This window comes from Protopterus annectens, chromosome 8.part0 (genome assembly GCF_019279795.1).
Source record: "Protopterus annectens isolate FY-2018-M chromosome 8.part0, PAN1.0, whole genome shotgun sequence".
Classification (NCBI taxonomy): Eukaryota; Metazoa; Chordata; order Ceratodontiformes; family Protopteridae; genus Protopterus; species Protopterus annectens.
This window is the reverse complement of record NC_056741.1, coordinates 770,411,473-770,430,467: the sequence shown is the minus strand read 5'-3', so window position 1 is coordinate 770,430,467 and position 18,995 is coordinate 770,411,473. Positions and strand designations below refer to the sequence as shown.

General features: G+C 45.7%; 1 protein-coding gene across 2 annotated transcripts in view; it reads right to left on the bottom strand.

The window, feature by feature from the left end:
* Positions 1 to 18,995, bottom strand: part of TESK2 (testis associated actin remodelling kinase 2) — a 1,590,840-nt gene that overhangs the window by 170,877 nt on the left and 1,400,968 nt on the right. For both annotated transcript variants that reach the window (XM_044080241.1, XR_006365853.1), the window contains exon 10: positions 11,367 to 11,514. In XM_044080241.1, coding sequence (XP_043936176.1) covers positions 11,367 to 11,514 — 148 coding nt within the window. The remainder of the gene's footprint in view (positions 1 to 11,366; positions 11,515 to 18,995) is intronic.

Below are 18,995 nucleotides of genomic sequence, written 5' to 3'. Positions count from 1 at the left end.
CTGATTGTGTACCCCAGTGAGGTTAGTAGGTCCTTTACAAATGTCAGGTGCTGTAACAGCTTTTACTGACTGTCTGCCTGAATCAGGCAGTCGTCCAAGTAAGAGTAAATTTGAATATTTCTTTGTCTGCAAAAGGCAATGGCTGGAGCCAGGCATTTTGTGAAAACCCTGGGAGCAGTGGGATAAGCCAAAGAGAAGTGCAGAGAACTGATAATGCATAGATCCTGCCCTGAAAATTAGACATTTCCTGCAAGAATCTCTGATTGTGATATGAGGTCTAGAGTGGCTAACCAGTCATCTTTGGACAGCATAGGGAGAACCTGCTGCAGTGTGAGCATTTTGAATTTTGGTACCACCAGGAAGGTGTTTAGAATAGACAGATCTAAGATTGGGCGCAAGGTGCCCTCTTTTCTGGGTACTAGAAAAAGCCTGGCCTATCTGTTCTGCAGGGACAGGATGAATTGCCCTCATGGAGAGCAGGGAAAGAACTTGGTTTTGTGCCTCTGCCCACTGGTGTGGAGGAAGATATGGGAATCCCTTTGGGGTTGACATAGTGTGGAAATAAAATTTGTACCCCTGGGACACTATGTTGAGGACCCATCGATCGATGGTGATGGAGGCCCCGTTTTCTGCATGGGAGGCAAGTTTTCCTCCTAGAGGCAAGGACAGATGGGCAGAGGTGAGAGGAGGAGGAGTTATTGGGAATTCTTTCCATAAGGGGGTGGCTTAGCACTCCCTGGTTTAGAAGTGGAGGTACTCCATTGTTTAGATCTCTGCATACCTTGAAACTGCTGTCTGGGGGGGGGGGGTCTGTTACCCCTAGGTCTTGTCTGACGTGGCCTTGAGGGGGCAGGAAAGGGACAATGGCTACTGAATCTTGGAGGCTGAACCTGCAAAATGTCTGTCTGCATAGATTTAGCTTTTTCTTCCATCTTTTTTTTAAAAACCTCTTCTGTTTTTTTTCCAGATTGTCTTTGTACAGAGGCGCGTCCAATAATTTTGATTTGACATGATCTGGCAAGGTCTGTTCCTTAAGCCAAGGATGCCTTCGAAATACAGAACTTTTGACTGCTGCTCTGCAGGATGCTTCTAGGGTGTCAAACCCACATTGCAGGGTATGCTTACTGATTTGACTTGCAGAATGCATAAGTTCCTGTAAATTTTTATTTTCTGCACAGTCAGGGAAGGTAGATAATTTTTGTTTAATAAGTTCCATGGTATATTGCTGGTATTTCAGCATGTGGAACTGACAATTTAATGCTCTAATGGCAAGAACTACAGAACTATATACTTTTTTACCCCATCTGTCTAAGGCTTGAGAATCTGAAGGGGTGGGATTCTTAGCTGTAGTTGCTATTATTCCTTTAGGCCCTTGGGAGATGACCTCTGGGTCAGCAGTAGGATTCTTGAAAAGAAATTTGTGTGAGTCAAGGACTCTAATACCAGTCAGGTTTTCTAGGAGCAGGAGGTAAAGTATCCTGGGTTAGATTGGACTCCATAAAAACATCATCCACAACATCCAGGACAGGGGGTATAGCTAAGGGTCTGTGCTGAGGTAAACCTAAAAATTCCCCGAGTCTCTTTTTGGAGTGCTCTCTCAAAGTATGTAGGGTTTCACCAAAAGAAAAATCCTCTGGAGGAAAGGCAGAAGGAATGGATTCCTCTGCATCTGAATCCTCATAAGTAGATAAGGGCATGTCTTCATAATCAGAAACCTCAGAGTCACTGGACTCTTGGTCAGATAATGGTGGCGGGGACAAGTCTCTTTTTCTTTTAGCAGGATAAGGCTGGCTGCCCCTAATCAGCATGATAAGGTCTTCCACCATTTTAAGCATCTGTGATTGTGCCAAGGAAGAAGGCGCATGAGTTTGGGTCATAGGTCTTTTAGGCGTAGCTCGTACTCTGGGCCTTAGAAAAGTACAGTTGTGTACACTTACCATAAATGTAGACGTTCGAGTGCATTCACTGTTGCAGTCATTACATTTGGGGTAATCGGCTGGCAGGTTGCCCTCAGTCGGCCTGATTAACAGTCTTGGGTTCTGCGTTGATTGCTGTCCCTTCTTCCATGACATTCAGGTCGTCAGGGGGTATAAAGCATGCAGCCGATGCCATTACATCAGTCTTTCTTGCTGTGCGGTGCCCTAAGCAGAAGCAGTTCGCAAGTGCCGGTCAGCCGACTCCTGAAATTTTCGTTTTCGAGTTTCAGAACTGAAGTCTTCAACTAAAAAGCTAAGTACCCCGTTGGGGAAACTTTTTCTTGCTCCTTACCGATGTCAGAAAAAGTTAATAACTGCATTACTTGTGGGAAGCAAATACCTCATAAGATTACCCAAATGTAATAACTGCAACAGTGAAACACGAAGAACATCCAAATTTTTTGAGGCCAAAAGGGTGCAACGAGGATGACTTCACTCTTTAACCTGGCAGCTCTTTGTAAAAGCTTTGTAATCAAAGGTATTGAAGGATATGCATAAAGCAGACCGGGGGGCCAGTCATGAAGGAAAACATCCCTCGGTGATTCTCCTGTGGGGGTATCACGGCAAAGTAGCTGTTGCACTTGTTCAGGGGGGACGCAAAGAGATCGCAGTATGGCTGGCCTCACTTGTGTAAAATCATTTCCGTTACTGTCTGATTGAGGGACCATTCATGGGGTAGTAGAATGTACCCACTCAGTTTGTCTGCTAGCACGTTGCACTTCCCCAGAATGTGCACTGATATAAGAAAGCGCTTGGAAGATATTGCCCATTGCCATACTTTTGAGTGCTTCTACACACCGGGAATACAATCTGGTTCCTCCTTGTTTGTTGATGTACCAAACCACTGACAAGTTGTCTGTTTGTATAGCAACTGTTCCCGAAGGGAAAGCATTCTGAAAGGCTTGCAATGCCAAAAGTGTTGCTCTCAATTCTAGAACACTGAGATGCAAATTTGCCTCTTCGGGGACCCAAGTGCCTTGGACAGTCTTCCCTAGGGTATTGCCTCCCACCCCCAACTGGGAAGCATTTATGGTCATTGTGGGCTTGTGCTGAGAGGTGACAAATAAACAGCCTTGTAAAACCTGATTTGATTGAATCCACCACATCAGATCCCTTTTGCATATGTTTGTGATTTGTATCGGGGCAGACAGTGGGAGATGAAGACTTGACCATTGTGAGTTCCAGCATCCACAGAAGGATTCTCATGTGAAATCTGGCCAAAGGCACTAATTTTATCGCTGCGGCCACTGATCCCAGAGTCTGAAGGACCAAGTGGGTTGAAACTCTGGTACTGGAAACTATCTTTTCCACTTGTGTTCTTATTGTCTAAACTCTGGAGAGGGGAAGTCAGGCAACTGATGATTTTGAGTCAACCAGTGCCCATATGAACTCTAGACTTTGACTTGGTTCTAAGTTCAGATTTTTTGCAATTTATAGTTATTCCTAGCAAAACACAAGTTTGCGTCACCTTTTCTCTTGCTATGATGAGAGATGCCTGGTCGGGATGGATATGAGCCAGTCGTCTAAGTATGGAAACACCCAGAATTCCCACAGTCTCAAATGAGTTGCTACTATCGCCATGCACTTGGTAAACACGCAGGGGGATGTGGGGAGAACCCTAAACTGGCAAGACTGACTCCCAGCCATAAGTGCATCAACCTTCTGGACCGCCTGTTCATTTTTATGTAATAGTAAGCATACTGAAGGTCTATCGCGCACATCCAATTGTCCTTCTCCAAAAAAGAATGGACTGAACTGTGACCATCTGTAACTTGGTCTTTCAAATGGAGTTGTTTAAGTTGCTGAGATCCAGAATTGGTCTCCAGTCCCCTTTTTTCTTTGGCACTAAAATAACCTTGAGTAAGTTCCAGATTCTATCTGGTCTGGGAGAGGTGCTGGATGACTCCTTTGATAAGCAGCTTTTGTATTTGAATTGCTGCTTGATCCCTCTGACTGGGTGAAACATCTGGGAATTTTCTTGAATTGGGAGGACAAAGGGAAAATGGTATTATATTACCTCTGGAAAAGATACTCTGCATAAAGGTATCTGTTATTTCTAGTCAGGCTCTCTGGTGCAGGGACAAGCAACTGCAGAATGTCTCCAGAGGTGGACAATCAGGTCTCTTTTGGGAGCGCTGGAAGAATTTGCCAAAGACTGTATTTCTGAGCCCTTGATTTTGCAGGCCACATCTGCCCCAAAAGTGGCTTCTACCTTTAGAGTTTCCTCCTCGGCCCCCGGGGGAACCTCCTCCACTCGTGTCCTGGAAAGCACCTTGTGATTTCTTGAACCACATTTTACCACCACCTCGATTCCTCAAAAAGAATCTTTGAGAGGTAGAAAAATGTACACTCATGGCAGAAAGGATCTTTCAGTCCTTCTCATACCTGGGCAATGTATCTTTTACCTTGGGACCAAAAAAATGACATGCCGTCTCAAAGGCAGCATTGACAAACGAAAACTTAAAGGGCTCCGTAAAAATCACACAAATGCATCTAGGTTGCGTCTCCTAATGGAAACACCTGAACTTGCTGCTCTTAATGTTCCTTCTGCTACGTCAGAAATGAGCCTCATGGAAGAGTTGGACATGGACTGTAGGGTAACCAACTGAGAAGTGACAGATGTCTTCACCTCTTCAGAAATGGTTCCTGAGACAGTGTCTGACAGTTCCTTAATCAGGTCCCATTGCAGTCTTGCAAAATGTGCCAAACAGTTCAGTGACCTTAAGGCGAAGGTTGCTGAAGCATAGACATGCTTCCCAAATCTGTCCATCACCCACAACTCCTTGCTGGGAGATGAACTCAGCATTTCTTCTTAGTGGCTGCTGCCATGACCATGGCATCCACAAACACAACTCTGGACCAAAATTGTCTATCCTCTGGGGGGAGTCAATTCTGTTGGGCTTCCTGGAGATGGGCTCAATGGTGTCAGGATCCTTCCATGTATTCTGAGAGACCAAATCGATGAGCTCATCAGCAGGCGGGCCCACCCAGGAGGTAGATGGCCCAGTACTAAATGCATACAGGAAAATAGATTCTTCTGATAAAGGGCTGCTGGAATTCCAGCCACCTCTCAGTTTCAGTATCTGAAAGATGTCTCTGAATGAGCCATCATTAAGAAGTGACTATGGGGGACCCTTCACCCTCATCAAAATCTGTATCTTTAGTGACAGACTCGGGGGAATCTATATGCTTCCTTTGTATATTCTCTTCTTAGGGACCTCCTCGGTGGGATAATCCGGGGAGTTCTCAGAAGAGGAAAGGATACCCTGATAGGAAGCCTGAGGTTTTGGTATCTGCTGTCCCTATAGAGATGATAATTGAGACCCTAGAATATATGTAGACTTAGGATCCGAGGGGGGTAGGCACCGTCCGAGTCAGAGGTGCAGACAGAGCCCTCTCCAAAACCCTAGAGGCAGACTTCCCTGGAGAGGGAATAGAGCTTAGACCAGAGAGGATAAGCTCCTGATCCCTAGTCCCCCCCACCCCCCGCTCTGAGGACAGCTGCCTCGAAACCAAAGTTGGAACCAAATGACCATAGACAAAACTCCAAGATGCAGAGATGACACAGAAACCCTTGCAGTCGACTACAGCACCTCGGACCAGACAGGGTAGTATCAGCTCCGAGAGCCCTTCTGATTCAACTGGAGTGAAGAGCTCAGAGCAAGTCTTGGATCAGAGGATACAAAAATTCTCAGATCCAAAGCAGACTGGTCTGAACAACTCTGATCCAAGGGCTCTGAAACCTCAATAGGGGTCATACAGGTGTCATGGATATATGTACTTCCTGACCCAATGGGGTCGGAGCCGAGAAAGGGGTAGGCTGGCTCTGCACCTAGAGGGTCTTTCTCACTAATCACTCCACATCCTATTCGGCTGGACTTCTAGAATAGAGGAAGAATAGAACAGATGGAGATTTAGGTCTCTCCAAAAAAAGCGGAAGGTACTCTTGAGGGAAGTGGATCCAGTGATGGGGAGTACCTTGTTCGAGGCAAACTAGACAAAGTTGACTTTAGTGTGTGTGATCCGAAGTCTTCAGATCTGATGAATTTTTAATTTTCAGAGACTTCAGCTCCGAAGAAGCCATCCAATCCAAGGACAGCTTTTTAGACATTGGTGGGTTGTGGGAAAGTGACAGATCCAAGAGTTTTGGTTTCTTCTTCAACGGATCCGATAAAACCATAGGACCTGAAGAAGTTCTTTTCGCTGATTTTTCCAAGGAGCTAAAAGATGCAGAAGAGGTAGTCAGAGAAGCATGAGACATCTTTTTAGGCTTTTCTTTAGATGCTCCAGAGATCACATGAGATAGGCTATCTACACAGAGGTAATTTTACGCCTAGCCGTTTCATCCTAATGTAATACCATAGAAATGCAATGCTAGTCAGTACCAAAGACTGCATTTAATGATGACTGCTCATTTATCCCACTAAGATGCTCCATCCACTCGTCTCGGTTCCTCCTAAACAGTGTCATAGAGGTGGTCTGTTTCACATGAATTGGTAGCCTGCTCCAAAGACATGGCAGTCACTGTGAAATAAATCTGTCCCTCCAGCATGCCCTATTTAAGTCACAGGCCATATTTAGGTCCCTGGAATGTGTAGTTCTAGTCCTGTTTGATTTCCGGATATGCAGTAAGTTTTAGATTGCTCTATAGGCCAGGCAGAAGTCTCCCCTAAGAAGTCTATATGATAAGGAGTATAGTGACATGGACTTTAGTAAGTCTGTGTAAGGAACATGCTGGAGCCCCTTAATCTTCTTTGTTAGAAACCTCCGAGGTCTCTCTAACCGCTGCATGTGCTTAATACAGTACATGCCAAACAGGGTGTTACATTCAATTATGGGATGGATAAGTGCAGAGTACAGGGGGGTTACAACTTCTTTTGCTCTCAAGGAGACGGCTTTACTAATCAAATCTGCTATGTAGAAAGCTTTTCTTACTACAGTAGACACATGGTGGTCGAAGTTAAGATCGCAGTCAACTTGTGATCCCAGGTCCCTTACCACTTCATGGGTACTTAAAGTATTGTTGATTTGATGGTGTGCGGGGACATTGTACCAAAGGGAATTATGATGCATTTCTATGCATTGATTTTCAGTCCGTGACTAATACACCCGTCATTGGTTTGTGCGAGACCCTCCTGGAGTACACTGACATTACTCGAGGATTCAATGATTGCACCTAGTTTGCAGTCGTCTGCAAACCTGGTCAGCTACAACCCCTTAGTTTTGACCTTAACGTCTGAGAAGTATATACCAAATAGTAGCGGGCCCAGCACTGATCCCTGTGGCACCCCACTAGTAACATGTCTGCTGGTTGATGTGGAATTACCCATTTTGACAGTGTGTGTGTCCAAGTTTGTGAGCCAGTTGGCAACCCATCTTACAACAAAGGGGTTTACATTCAGTTTGCTAAGTTTTTCGGTAATGCCTGAATGTGGAATTGTGTCAAAAACCTTCGCCAGGATGAGGTATGCTGTGTGCACAAACTTGCCCTCATCAATGACACATTTTCAAAGAAATCCACAAGATTTAACAGGCAGGATCTGCTCTTCACAAAGCCGAACTGAGTAGGATCCAGGGTCTGAAGGTCACTTATGTCTTTACTTATGAGGTGCACAATGATATGTTCCATGACCTTACAGATGAGGTTGGTCAGGCTTATGGGTCTGTAATTCCCCGGGTCTGTTGCTAGGCCACCTTTGTGGATGGGAATAACTGTTACTGTTCGCCATTCTGCAGGAAAAACCTGTGTTTAGGCTGTGACTGAAAAGGGTACTTAGTGGTGATGCTAGTTCGTGTTTTGGCTTGTTTACAAGACAGCCTGGAATATAGTCTTCCATACAGGCTGTGTTTTTTTTTGCCTTGGACAAGGCTTTGAGTACCTGAACTCCACATATGTAAGGTAGGGGGAAGTTTTGAGGAGGGTTTGTTGCAAGCTAGGAAGGGATAAGGGAGTGAAATTTTCACCAAACAGGTTTGCTATCTCTATGGGGTCAGTGCATGTGATACCGCTGGTCACTAGTTCTGCACATGCTTGGGTCCTACTCTTTAGGTTACATACGCAACTGTAAAAGGCCTTACGGTTATCCTTGGCTGTACATGCCAAGTTTCTCTCAAAGGAGCCCTTGGAGGATTTGACAAATTGTTTTATTTGCCAGTTGAGGCTGAGGAGGGTGCTTTTCCATTGCTGGGGCTTTGTCTTTGTTTTCATGGACAGCAACATTTTGGATTTATTGTAAACTCTTGGCAGCTTCTTTTTACCTGGAGCTCTGGCTTTGATTCTTTCTGGTACGGCTGAGTTTATAGCCTTATGCAAGTGATTGTACAGGGCTTTAGTGTAAGCTTTGGCGCAGTTATCACTTCCAGCTTGGTGTGGGGCTTGGAGTGCATTTATACCTTCACATAGGAGGTTACAGTTTTGCCTTGGTGAAGTTTTTTAGTTCGATTTCCCCTTGTGTGAGTTCTGGTGTTAGTGCTAGCTCAAAGGTGACTGATCTGTGGTTAGTTTTAACTAATGAGAGTCTGACAGTTGCGGCAGTGCACCCTGACATGTTGGTGAGGACCAGATCTAGAATGTTTGTTCCTCTTGGGGTACGGACAATTTGTTCCAGGGCATTTAAATTAACAATGTCAAAGAACTTTTGTGCTAGCGAGTTTGGGCTAGCGCAGGTTTCCCAGTTGATGTTTGGATAACTGAAATCTCCCATAACTAGTGTGTTTGGTAGAATTTGGATTGTCGCCAGTTTGGTCAAGAAGGCTTCGTGGGCATCATGACCCATGGAGAGGGATCTATAACTGGCTGTGACTTGAATAGGGGTCTTACCAACCATACTACTCTAATACAGATTGAAACACCACCTCACTTGGTTTTCACAAGTGCATTTGTGGTCTAAGATGTGAAAAGACCAGGGTGCTCTCTGAGGCCTTGAACCAGGATTCTATGACTGCACAGACATCTACATCTTCTTGTGATAAAAGTGCTTCCAAGGAGTGCAATTTTTGGTTTACGTTCCTAGCACTTAGCAGCCTACAAACGGCACTACGGGGAGGCAAGAGTCTTTGCCAGCAGCCAAAAGCCTAGAGGTGCCAGGTGCAAACCATCTCTGGCAAAGCAGCGAGGTTTGTCGACCACGGCTTCCCAGGCTGACAGGAACTGGATCCCCTTTGAATGACACCAAAAGCTGGGCCAATTATTGAAATCAATCATTTTTTTATTTTATACTGTAGCATCATTCTAGATGAGGGTAGTATGCTGCTCAAGGCTAGGGACATACCTGCCTGGGACACATACTCAGAGAATTCAGCCATGTTTCTCTTCATATAGTCCAGTGAGGTACATCTCAAATCATTCACACTAGCATGAACTATGACAGTTATAACTGTACTTGTTGCTGAGAAACCTGAGTGCATGCGTGATCTGACAAATCCTGGCACTGGACAGGCAGCTGACCGTGACTTTCTCCTCATCCAACCTGGTGAGCGAGACATCCATGTGTCTCACTATTGAGTCTCCAATGATAAGAAAATGTATTTTTTTTGAGTGTTAGCCCTTACTGGCTTGGTGGGTGAGACACTGGTTTTGCTCTGTGTCATGGGTGCTATGGTGACTGTTAGCTGTAGCAGGCTTGTGTTTTGGAGGTCCCTGGTGTTTCGGTAAGTTTTTTGAAAGAACCTCCATTGTATGTGGATTTACATGTTTGATGCATACTATGTGTATGAGTACTGGTATGTGTATGAGTAGTGGTATGAGTAGTGGTACTATGAGCATATGCAGTTTGGGGGAGTTGACAACTTTCTCCGTATTACTGCTTTGAATGAGAGAGAGCATGGATTCTAGAATCCTGGTGTAACTACTTCTCTCACACTCTGAACTAGAGTGTGCTACTAGTACAGGGCTGTCTGTGTACATGATGGAATTCTTACACTGCCTCAAGAGACCCAAGTCAACAAGGTTGGCAAAACAAAAAAGGGTAGTCTAAATGTCCACAACGCTAGGTTGAAGACTGTTGTCACTAGGGGTGGCTATTCAAAATCTATCTCAGAGGAGCTCAGTGGATGGTTATTTGTGCATTGGTTTTAGGGACAATTTGTTGAGTTTAACTGTCCAGCTTTGGCACACAACTGCACAGTAGTGCACGGTGCTGCACAACACTCAAACAAGTGCTCCAATGCAGGTCCTAAACAACAAAAGCTAAAAACTTAAACTTTAAAAAGATTCAAAAGGACCAATGAGGATCCTTATTCGGAGCCCTACACTGGCATCCTTTTACCAGACAGGTTCCAATTAGCATAATTCTCTCACAAAAGTGGAGATAGGCCCCTTCCTATTCTAGATGGCCTGGAAAATGAGCTCAGAGTAAACAAACCACTACAAACAGTTCCAGAAGCAGCAAGCCTGTATTTGGACTATGCTACAGCTACTAGCTACCCTTGTTTCAGCCAGAAAAACTGGAGAATGCTTAAAACAGTAGAAAAATAGTAATGAGACACAAAAAACATTTAAAACAGCAGAAAATCAGCATGGAGGCTCTAAAGAATGCTTTTCTCCTTTTCAGCCATAAACAATCAGCAAGCTACAAAAAAAATGACCAACGGAAATAATCACCAAGAATACAATTACAATGAAAAATATATATATGTATATATATATATATATATATATATATATATATATATATATATATAATGTACGTATAAGAAAAGATTATAAAAGAAAATTTTTTTTTGAAAAAGGGAAGTAGAAAGAAGGCTGACAAACTGCCTATGAAGGCAGTAAGAATTACGCGAACATATCTTCAGTAAAGGCAAAGGAGGCAAAAAAAGAGAAATGCTAACAATACTATCAACAGTATACTAGTACAAAAGGATTCAAATCGTGAGAAATTTAGAAGAAAAATTTACAAAAAAAAAAATTCACTTATCTAGTTAGTAGCTCAAGAGACAACAGAAACCATATCGTTCACCTACAGAAGGCAAACAAAATCTGAAGTAATGGGGACTGATGCATTCCAGGTAAGGAGGAAGCTCGAGAGTTCAAAGTTGCCACAAGCTTTTACGGTGGCTGAGTCAGATCTGAGGGCTCGGATCAGAACCCATCAGTTGAGGACAGAATGAAAATTGACATCAGATCTAGAAATAAAATCTAAATGAAAAGGGCAATACTGCTCATGTCCTGAAAAGCAGTAGAAAGATACTATCTGAACAGGACAAACCTGGCAAATGGGGGGTTTAAAAAGTCAAAATTCTGGGGCATGACATCATTCTAGTTCTGTTGCTTAACTACAACTCACTTTATCAACTTTAGCAGCATGAAGGGCCTATTTGCAAAAGTTAAATCTGTGAGATACAAAACTCATTTCAGAAAATATCCTTCATACGGCTTAATGTAATTACCTTTCAGGACAGTGACTGTTTTTTGGTCAAGGCTCTCAGTACTACCATGCAGTCGCTGTCGCTCACTTTCTTCAGCTTTCAAACAATTTAAGATTTCCTCCAGCTCTTTAACTATCTCTGAGAATGAAGGACGCAGCTTTGGGTTCATCTGAAAAACAACAGAAAATGAATGAATTGCAAAGGACTTTCCAAGACATGTTCCTCTAGTCACACTGTGCTGATGTTTCATCATTTGTTGACTATAAGCAAAGAAGTCCTTCTTGGATAAACTGATTAGTATGGCTCCACTGATGTCCTAGGAATAACGTTTTTACAAAATAAAGGCTGCTGGTGAAGTAAATTAGAAGTTATGTACCTACCATAACGTTCCATGTTAGTTGTCTTCTCTCGCCTTCTTTCTTGCTGGATGTGTTCGGAGCCGATCCTCGGCTCCGACTCGGCACTTGCTAAGCTCGAGAGTCACTTTTACCAGCTCGAGGCAGCCCCATATCCCATGATGCAAGGCGGTAATTACCCAGATCTCGTTTGGTATCTAGAGGAAAAACTGCCTATAAAAACCTTCCACTAAGGAAAGAGAAACACTAACCTAAAAAGGCTGTAATGGAAACCAGGTAATCAAGGACAAGAACTATCTGGTGTCCAAGGAAGAAGAATCTTCCAGAGAAAAGGGGAGATCAAGGTCTGTCCAGGCTAGGGGGACAGGAGGGAGGGACGCAAGAAAGAAGGCCAGAGAAGACAACTAACATGGAACGTTATGGTAGGTACATAACTTCTAAATGTTAAGTTGTCAATCTCGCCTTCATTCTTGCTGGATGGGACCGCGTCCCTAGCACCTCTATCCTGGGTGGCTCAATGGACTCTTGAGAACAGTGGAACCAAAGCTTGCCCTGTCCCTGGAGGCCAAATCCAATTTGTAATGAGAAACGAAGGTATGAGGAGTGGCCCAAGTGGCTGCTGCACAAATAGTATCTAAGGGTAGTCTAGCCTGAAAGGCTGTAGAAGTGGCTAGACCTCTTGTGGAATGAGCTTTAGGTTTTGAGTTCAGCTGTTTGCCCCTAAGCTGATAAATGTCAGAAATGGTGGAAGATAGCCATCTAGATAAGGTCACCTTAGAAACAGGGAGACCTTTTCTATTTTCAGCATAAGACAGGAAGAGCTGATCGGACTTCCTAAATTGCTTTGTTCTATCCAAGTAATATCTAAGTTGGCGATGAACATCTAAGTAATGCAATTTTTGTTCCGCCCTGTTAGAATAATTTGGAAAAAATACAGGGAGATCAATGGATTGGTTTAAATTTGCCTTAGAAGCAATCTTGGGCAAAAAGGATGGGTTGGTTCTCAAGGATACTCTGTCTTTGTGGAAGACCAAATAAGGGGGACGAACACAGAGGGCATGATGTTCAGACACTCTTCTAGCCGAGGTAATAGCGACTAGAAAAGGTGTCTTCCAAGAAAGAAACTTTAATGAACATGAAGCAGCCGGTTCAAAAGGGGGAAGTATCAAGGATGTCAGCACTAAATTTAAATCCCACTGTGGTGGAGGATCTCTAACAGGGGGTTTAAGAAGGAACACTCCTTTGAGAAAGGCTTTACAAAGTTTGTGGGACATAATGTTGTGGTCTGCAAAGCCGACATGAAAGTTCGAGATTACAGCCAACTGAACTTTAACTGTGGAAGACGAAGAACCTGAGTGAAAAATTTCCGCAAAGAAATCCAAGACCGACTGAATAGGGGCAGTAAAGGGGTCTATGTTCTTAGATTTTGCCCAAAAAGAGAAGCGTTTCCACTTGCTAGAATAAATCCTCCTGGTAGAGGACTTAAGAGAAGCTACTATGATATCTCTAATGGGGTTAGAGATCATAGGAAGCCTGGCTAAGGAAGGAAGTGGAGCAACCAAGCTGTGAGGTTGAGGGAAGGAACTGACCGGTGCAGTTGACCCGACTGGTGGGTCAGAAGATCTGGAACTGGGTCCAGATGCCAAGGCCGCACCAAAAGATGGCGATGAAGGAACGGGAACCAAATTTGTCGAGGCCAGTAAGGGGCAATGAGAATCATTTTGGCTCTCAAGACGGTAGCTTTCTGGAGTACTTGTGGTATCAAAGGAAAGGGAGGAAAGGCATAAAGAAGTCCCCGGGGCCAATCTCGGGTAAGAGCGTCTCTGGGGGGATGGCCCGGAAGTGGGAAGAGAGAGAAGAAGTCTGGGCATTTGCTGTTTTGGGGTGTAGCAAAAAGATCGCAGCATAGGTGGCCCCACTTCTGAAAAATCTCCTCCACAATGGATTGCTTGAGAGACCACTCGTGAGGCATGAGAATAGCTCTGCTCAATCTGTCCGCTATTATGTTGGTTTTCCCGGGGATATGCGTTGCTACCAGAAACCGATGAGAGGAGATCACCCATTGCCAAAGTCTGAGAGCTTCTCGACACAAGGGATAGGACTTGGTTCCGCCCTGCTTGTTGATGTACCACACGACGGACATGTTGTCCGTGTGAACTGCAATAGTCCCTAAAGGGAGAAAGTCATCGAGGGCTTGCAACGTTAAAAGCACTGCTCTCATCTCTAGGACATTTATGTGCAGGTGGTATTCGAACGGTTGCCACGTGCCATGAACCATCCTGCCCTGATAATGTCCCCCCCACCCGATCAGGGAGGCATCCGAAGTGACCGTGGCTACCGGGGCCGGGGGAGCAAATGGTCTGCCCTGTTGAACTAGAGGAGAGGAAATCCACCAGGATAGATGGGTCTTGCAGGTCTGTGTCACCAGAATCTTGTGACGCATGGGAAGCTGTTGGAAGGACCATTGGGTGAACAACATCCATTGTAGGAGACGCATGTAAAAGCGGGCCAGAGGAAGAAGTGTTATGGCAGCTGCCATGAGGCCCAAGACTTTCAGGACCAACCTGGCATGCGCCCTGTTGCTGGATAGGATGATCCGAACGTGGTTTTGGATATCTAGGATTCTCTGACTTGTTAGGTTTGCTGACATTCGAGTAGTGTCTAGATTTGCGCCTATAAAGGTAATAGATTGGCAGGGTGACAAGGAAGACTTTTCGAAGTTGACTGAAATTCCTAAGTGGCAGAGAGAGAGTGTAATCTCTGGCTTGGAGGAGTTGATGCCTGGTGGTGGCTGAGAGGAGCCAGTCGTCGAGATACGGAAACACCTGGAATCCTTGACATCTCAGGTGAGCTGTGACCACTGCCATGCATTTGGTGAACACTCTGGGGGCTGTAGTGAGGCCAAAGGGCAGGGCTCTGAATTGAAAATGACTGGTCCCCAGCCGAAAGCGGAGAAAACTTCTGGAGCATCTGTGAATCTTTATATCATAGCACGCATCCTGAAGGTCTATGGAGCACATCCAGTTGTCTTTGCCCAGAAAGGGCAAAATCGATTGAAGTGTGACCATCCGAAATCTTGTCTTTTTGACAGACTTGTTGAGCCTGCTGAGGTCTAATATTGGTCTCCAGTCTCCCGTCTTTTTGGGGACCAAAAAGAACCTTGAGTAGATTCCGGACTCTAAATCATCTTTTGGTACTGGCTGGATGGCCCTTTTCTTTAGAAGCTTTGACACCTCTAATTTTGCAATTTCCCTTAGACTGGGTGGTACGTCTGGAAGGGAACCTCTTTGAGGGAAGGGGCTTTCCTCGAAGGGAATCTTGTAACCCTCGGATATGATCGACTGTACCCATTTGTCTTGAGAGAGGGAAAGCCAGGCTTCTGGGTACAGTGACAATCTTTCCCCGACTGCCTCCAAGGGTGGGCAGTCGGGCAACACCTCAGGGATGCTGGAAGGGCTTGTCAGAGAGAGGCTCTCTGGAGCCCTGGTTCTGCGGACCCCCTCTGCCCCTAGGGCGGCGTCTATGGTTATTACCCCCTCTGCCTCTGGGGGTAAACTGACCTCGTGCGTCCGGCGTCACTCTCTGAGATTTTCGGAACCACATCTTCCCCCCCTTCTGACCTTTGGGATAAGGCCTGGAAGGGGCGGAGAAACGGACTCCTACAGCAGAAAGAGTTTTGCCGTCTTGCTCGCACCTGGTCAAAGTGTCCTTCACCTGAGGACCAAACAATGTTGACCCATCAAAGGGAGAGTTTGTGAAGGACGCCTTAAAGGGGTCTGCAAAATTACAGAGCCGCATCCAGGACTGACGTCTGAGAGCCACTCCTGTGCCTGCAGCTCTACTCGCCCCATCGGCTGCATAAGAAATGAGCCGCATGGAGGAGTTGGTTATGGAATTAAGGATTCCCAGCTGAGAAGCAATCTTTTCTTGAGCTCCTGCTGCTGAAGGATCCTGTACTACTTCACCTAATTCTTTAAGGATGTCCCTTTGAAGTCTGGTGAAGTGACATAAATAATTCAGCGAACGCATAGCAAAGGTCGCTGAGGAAAACATCTGCTTGCCATTCCTGTCCATGGTCCTAGACTCCTTGTTAGGAGGATGGACTGGTACGGAAGGATCTGCAAGTTCCTTCTTGGTGGCGGCCGCCACCACCATGGCATCAACCGGGACACCTTTGGTAAGAAACTGCTTTTCAGCGGGGGCCGTAATAAATTTTGAAGGTCTCCTGGGGACTGGTTCCGCCGAATCAGGAGATGCCCACGCCTTTCGAGCTATGACCTCCATGAGAGGGTCGAAAGGCGGAGACACCCAGGAGGTGGAGGGTCGAGATCCAAAAGCCTCCAGGTATACCGATTCATCCTCGGAGGGGTTAATGGATGGCCAGTTCCCCCTCTGTTTAAGGAGCTCAAGGATGTCTGAAAAGGAGACATCCTCAGAGGGGGATCTTGGGGACACCTCCGATTCATCCAAATCTGTATCCGATGTTGTAGACTCAGGGGAGTCTAAGTGCTTCCTCTTGCAGGTCCTCTTACGCGGGGGTTCACCTGAAGGATCAGGAGAAACCTCGGAAGAGGAAGTTCTTCCCAATGGGGAAACCTGGGCGATGGATCTCTGGGTCTGGGAGCAAGAGAGCGGGAAGAGGTATCTACAGGCACCATAGAGGGAGGAGCTAAAGGAACCGACTGCTGACTGAGCTCAGGGGCTAGCACACTCCTCATCACCTCGAAGGCTCCCCTCCCAGGGAGGGCCGAGATCCCACTCGAAGAAACGGGATCCCTGGTCCCACCGAGAGGGAAGGCTCCGAAGCAGATGTCGGGGCCGAGCTCACCAAGGCCGAAGCCCCGAGAGGGAGAGCGGGGTCGGACAAGGGTCCGATGCCACTCGCCCCCTCGGAACCGACCAGGGAAGCCCGGATCCCTCCAAGGAAGGTCTCAAGGAGGAGATAGGAGTCGAGGACGATGGAGCCGAAAGGTGTGGTATCGGCTCCGAAGCCGCAACAATCACGGTACCAATAAACTCTGGCTCCGAACTCTGTAGGAGAGTCGAAGGAGGAATCTCAGGAGGGTGTAGAATAGCGGTCGTCTGTTGAGACGGCTATGGAGCATTTGGGCTAGTGCCTGTGATTTTAATAGCCTACTCACCACTCTCTCTAAATCATGGTCTGATAGCCTGGAAGACCTCGATGATCGGCTCCGATGGCAACGCTCCGAAAGCAGGGGGGAAGCTGGAGCCGAGTGTATAGATTCCAAAGAAGGAGATCTAGACCTCTTTTTGGACGGAGCCATCGGAGCCGAAGAAACCTCGGCTCCAGTCGGAGCCGATAACTTATCGGCTTCGAGTGGAGGCACAGATATCTCGGCTCCAGCCGGAGCAGAGACATGCTTCGATGCTAGGGTGTCGGCTCCAGCCGGAGCAGACAGCTGCCGAAGCCAGGGTATCGGAGCCGAACGGCGCCGATACTGTAGCTTTCACTAAGGAAAGACCGGCTCCGGATGGAGCAGATGTCGACTCCAGCGGAGTCGAAACCAAGGCCACCAACTTGGACACCGAAGCCTGGGTCTTGGAAGGCTTGGAGGGCTTCCCGGAACCGACCTTGGCCGGGGAGCTCTCAGGCTTAAGGAGATCCCTGAGGATCAATTTATTTCTACGTTCCTGCAGGACTCTCTGGCTAAAGGAATGACAGATAGCACAGGAGTCCTGCAGGTGTAGGGGTCCCAGGCAATAAATACAAGAAGTGTGACCGTCTGTCAGAGACATCTTCTGACAGCACGAGTCACACTTCTTGAAACCTGAGACCCTAGTATCTTTAGACATGTCTGACCTAAAACACACACACAAAACAATCAGACCAAAAAAGATACCAACAACTAAATTATTATTAAGAGTAAATAATTAGTTATTATTAACAGTGACACAACACACACACCTAATTTCTGACGGGAACTGTGAGGGTGGGAAAAGGCCTAAGGCCCGAAACACAGAAAACTATGGAAGAGTGAACTAAGTGGGAATACACCACACAACACCCACACCTAGGAAATCCTGACAGGAACTGTAAGGGAGGGTAAGGCCTAAGGCCCAAAGCTCCAAGACCTAAGAATAAGGGGTTAAAGAAAGGGGTATGGAGCTAAGTGAATATAGGATTTACTAAAATTGCTATAAAGAACAAAATTTTAGGGAATTGGGTCTAAATATCCTGACTAACAACAATATAAAATCACTTACCAGGAGCTGGTAAAAAAGATGACCTCATTAGCGAAGCGGCAAATGAGATCTGGGTAATTACCGCCTTGCATCATGGGATATGGGGCTGCCTCGAGCTGGTAAAAGTGACTCTCGAGCTTAGCAAGTGCCGAGTCGGAGCTGAGGATCGGCTCCGAACCCATCCAGCAAGAATGAAGGCGAGATTGACAACTTAACATCTAAAATTAACCTTTTTCATATCTCCTAACCACCTTGCATGCTCAATATTACACATTAGTTGCATGAAGAAAAAAACACACTTCCAACTATCCTATTGCTAAAACACTGGTGGTGCAACTGCATGGATGTGAAATACTGGAACACATTCATTTTGTTGAAAAACTCAATTCACTGAATATAAAAATACTGGAAACTCAATGCATCAAATCCTATTCAATACATGTGCATGTAAGGGTTAGCCCCCCCCCCCCCCCGCTAATTATAACATACTAAATCCAGGATTGCACAAAAGTAGGGAGAGTGCAAAATTGCATTTTCAGTATGGAGTTATTTTTGTTTCCAGTATTTTGATTTGTGTAATATTGTGAATGCATCCCAAGGCACCACCTTGTGGAAAAAAGATTACCTCTGTGGTGGTACTAACTGCTTCATTACCTTCGGAAGAGTAGCTGTGCCTTCCTCGCAAAAATGACATATGTACAAAAGGTCCTTTAATGTCACAGGTTCATTTGTGGTTACTGGGCTAGTGATCTGAATGTCTTTATAAAGCCTAGCCGTGTGTACCCAATATAATACTAGAGAAACCCAATATTAAGGATCTTGCCTAAACTCAAGATCTTAGTTAGCAATGACTGCCCATACCTTGGAGGGTTCACAGGTGAAATCCTGGCAGAAATTTACTGTTTCCCATTCAGCCATCCAAGCTACAATTAAACAGGGTCATAGAGGGGATTTGTTTGATGTGAACTGGTAGTCTATTCCAGAGGAGAGGCAACTTCTGAGAGACACATCTGTCGCAGGTCCTATTTATGTACAGGTCCGGTTAAGGTCCCTGGAGCAGGTGACCCTTGTCCCATTTGACTTGCAGTTG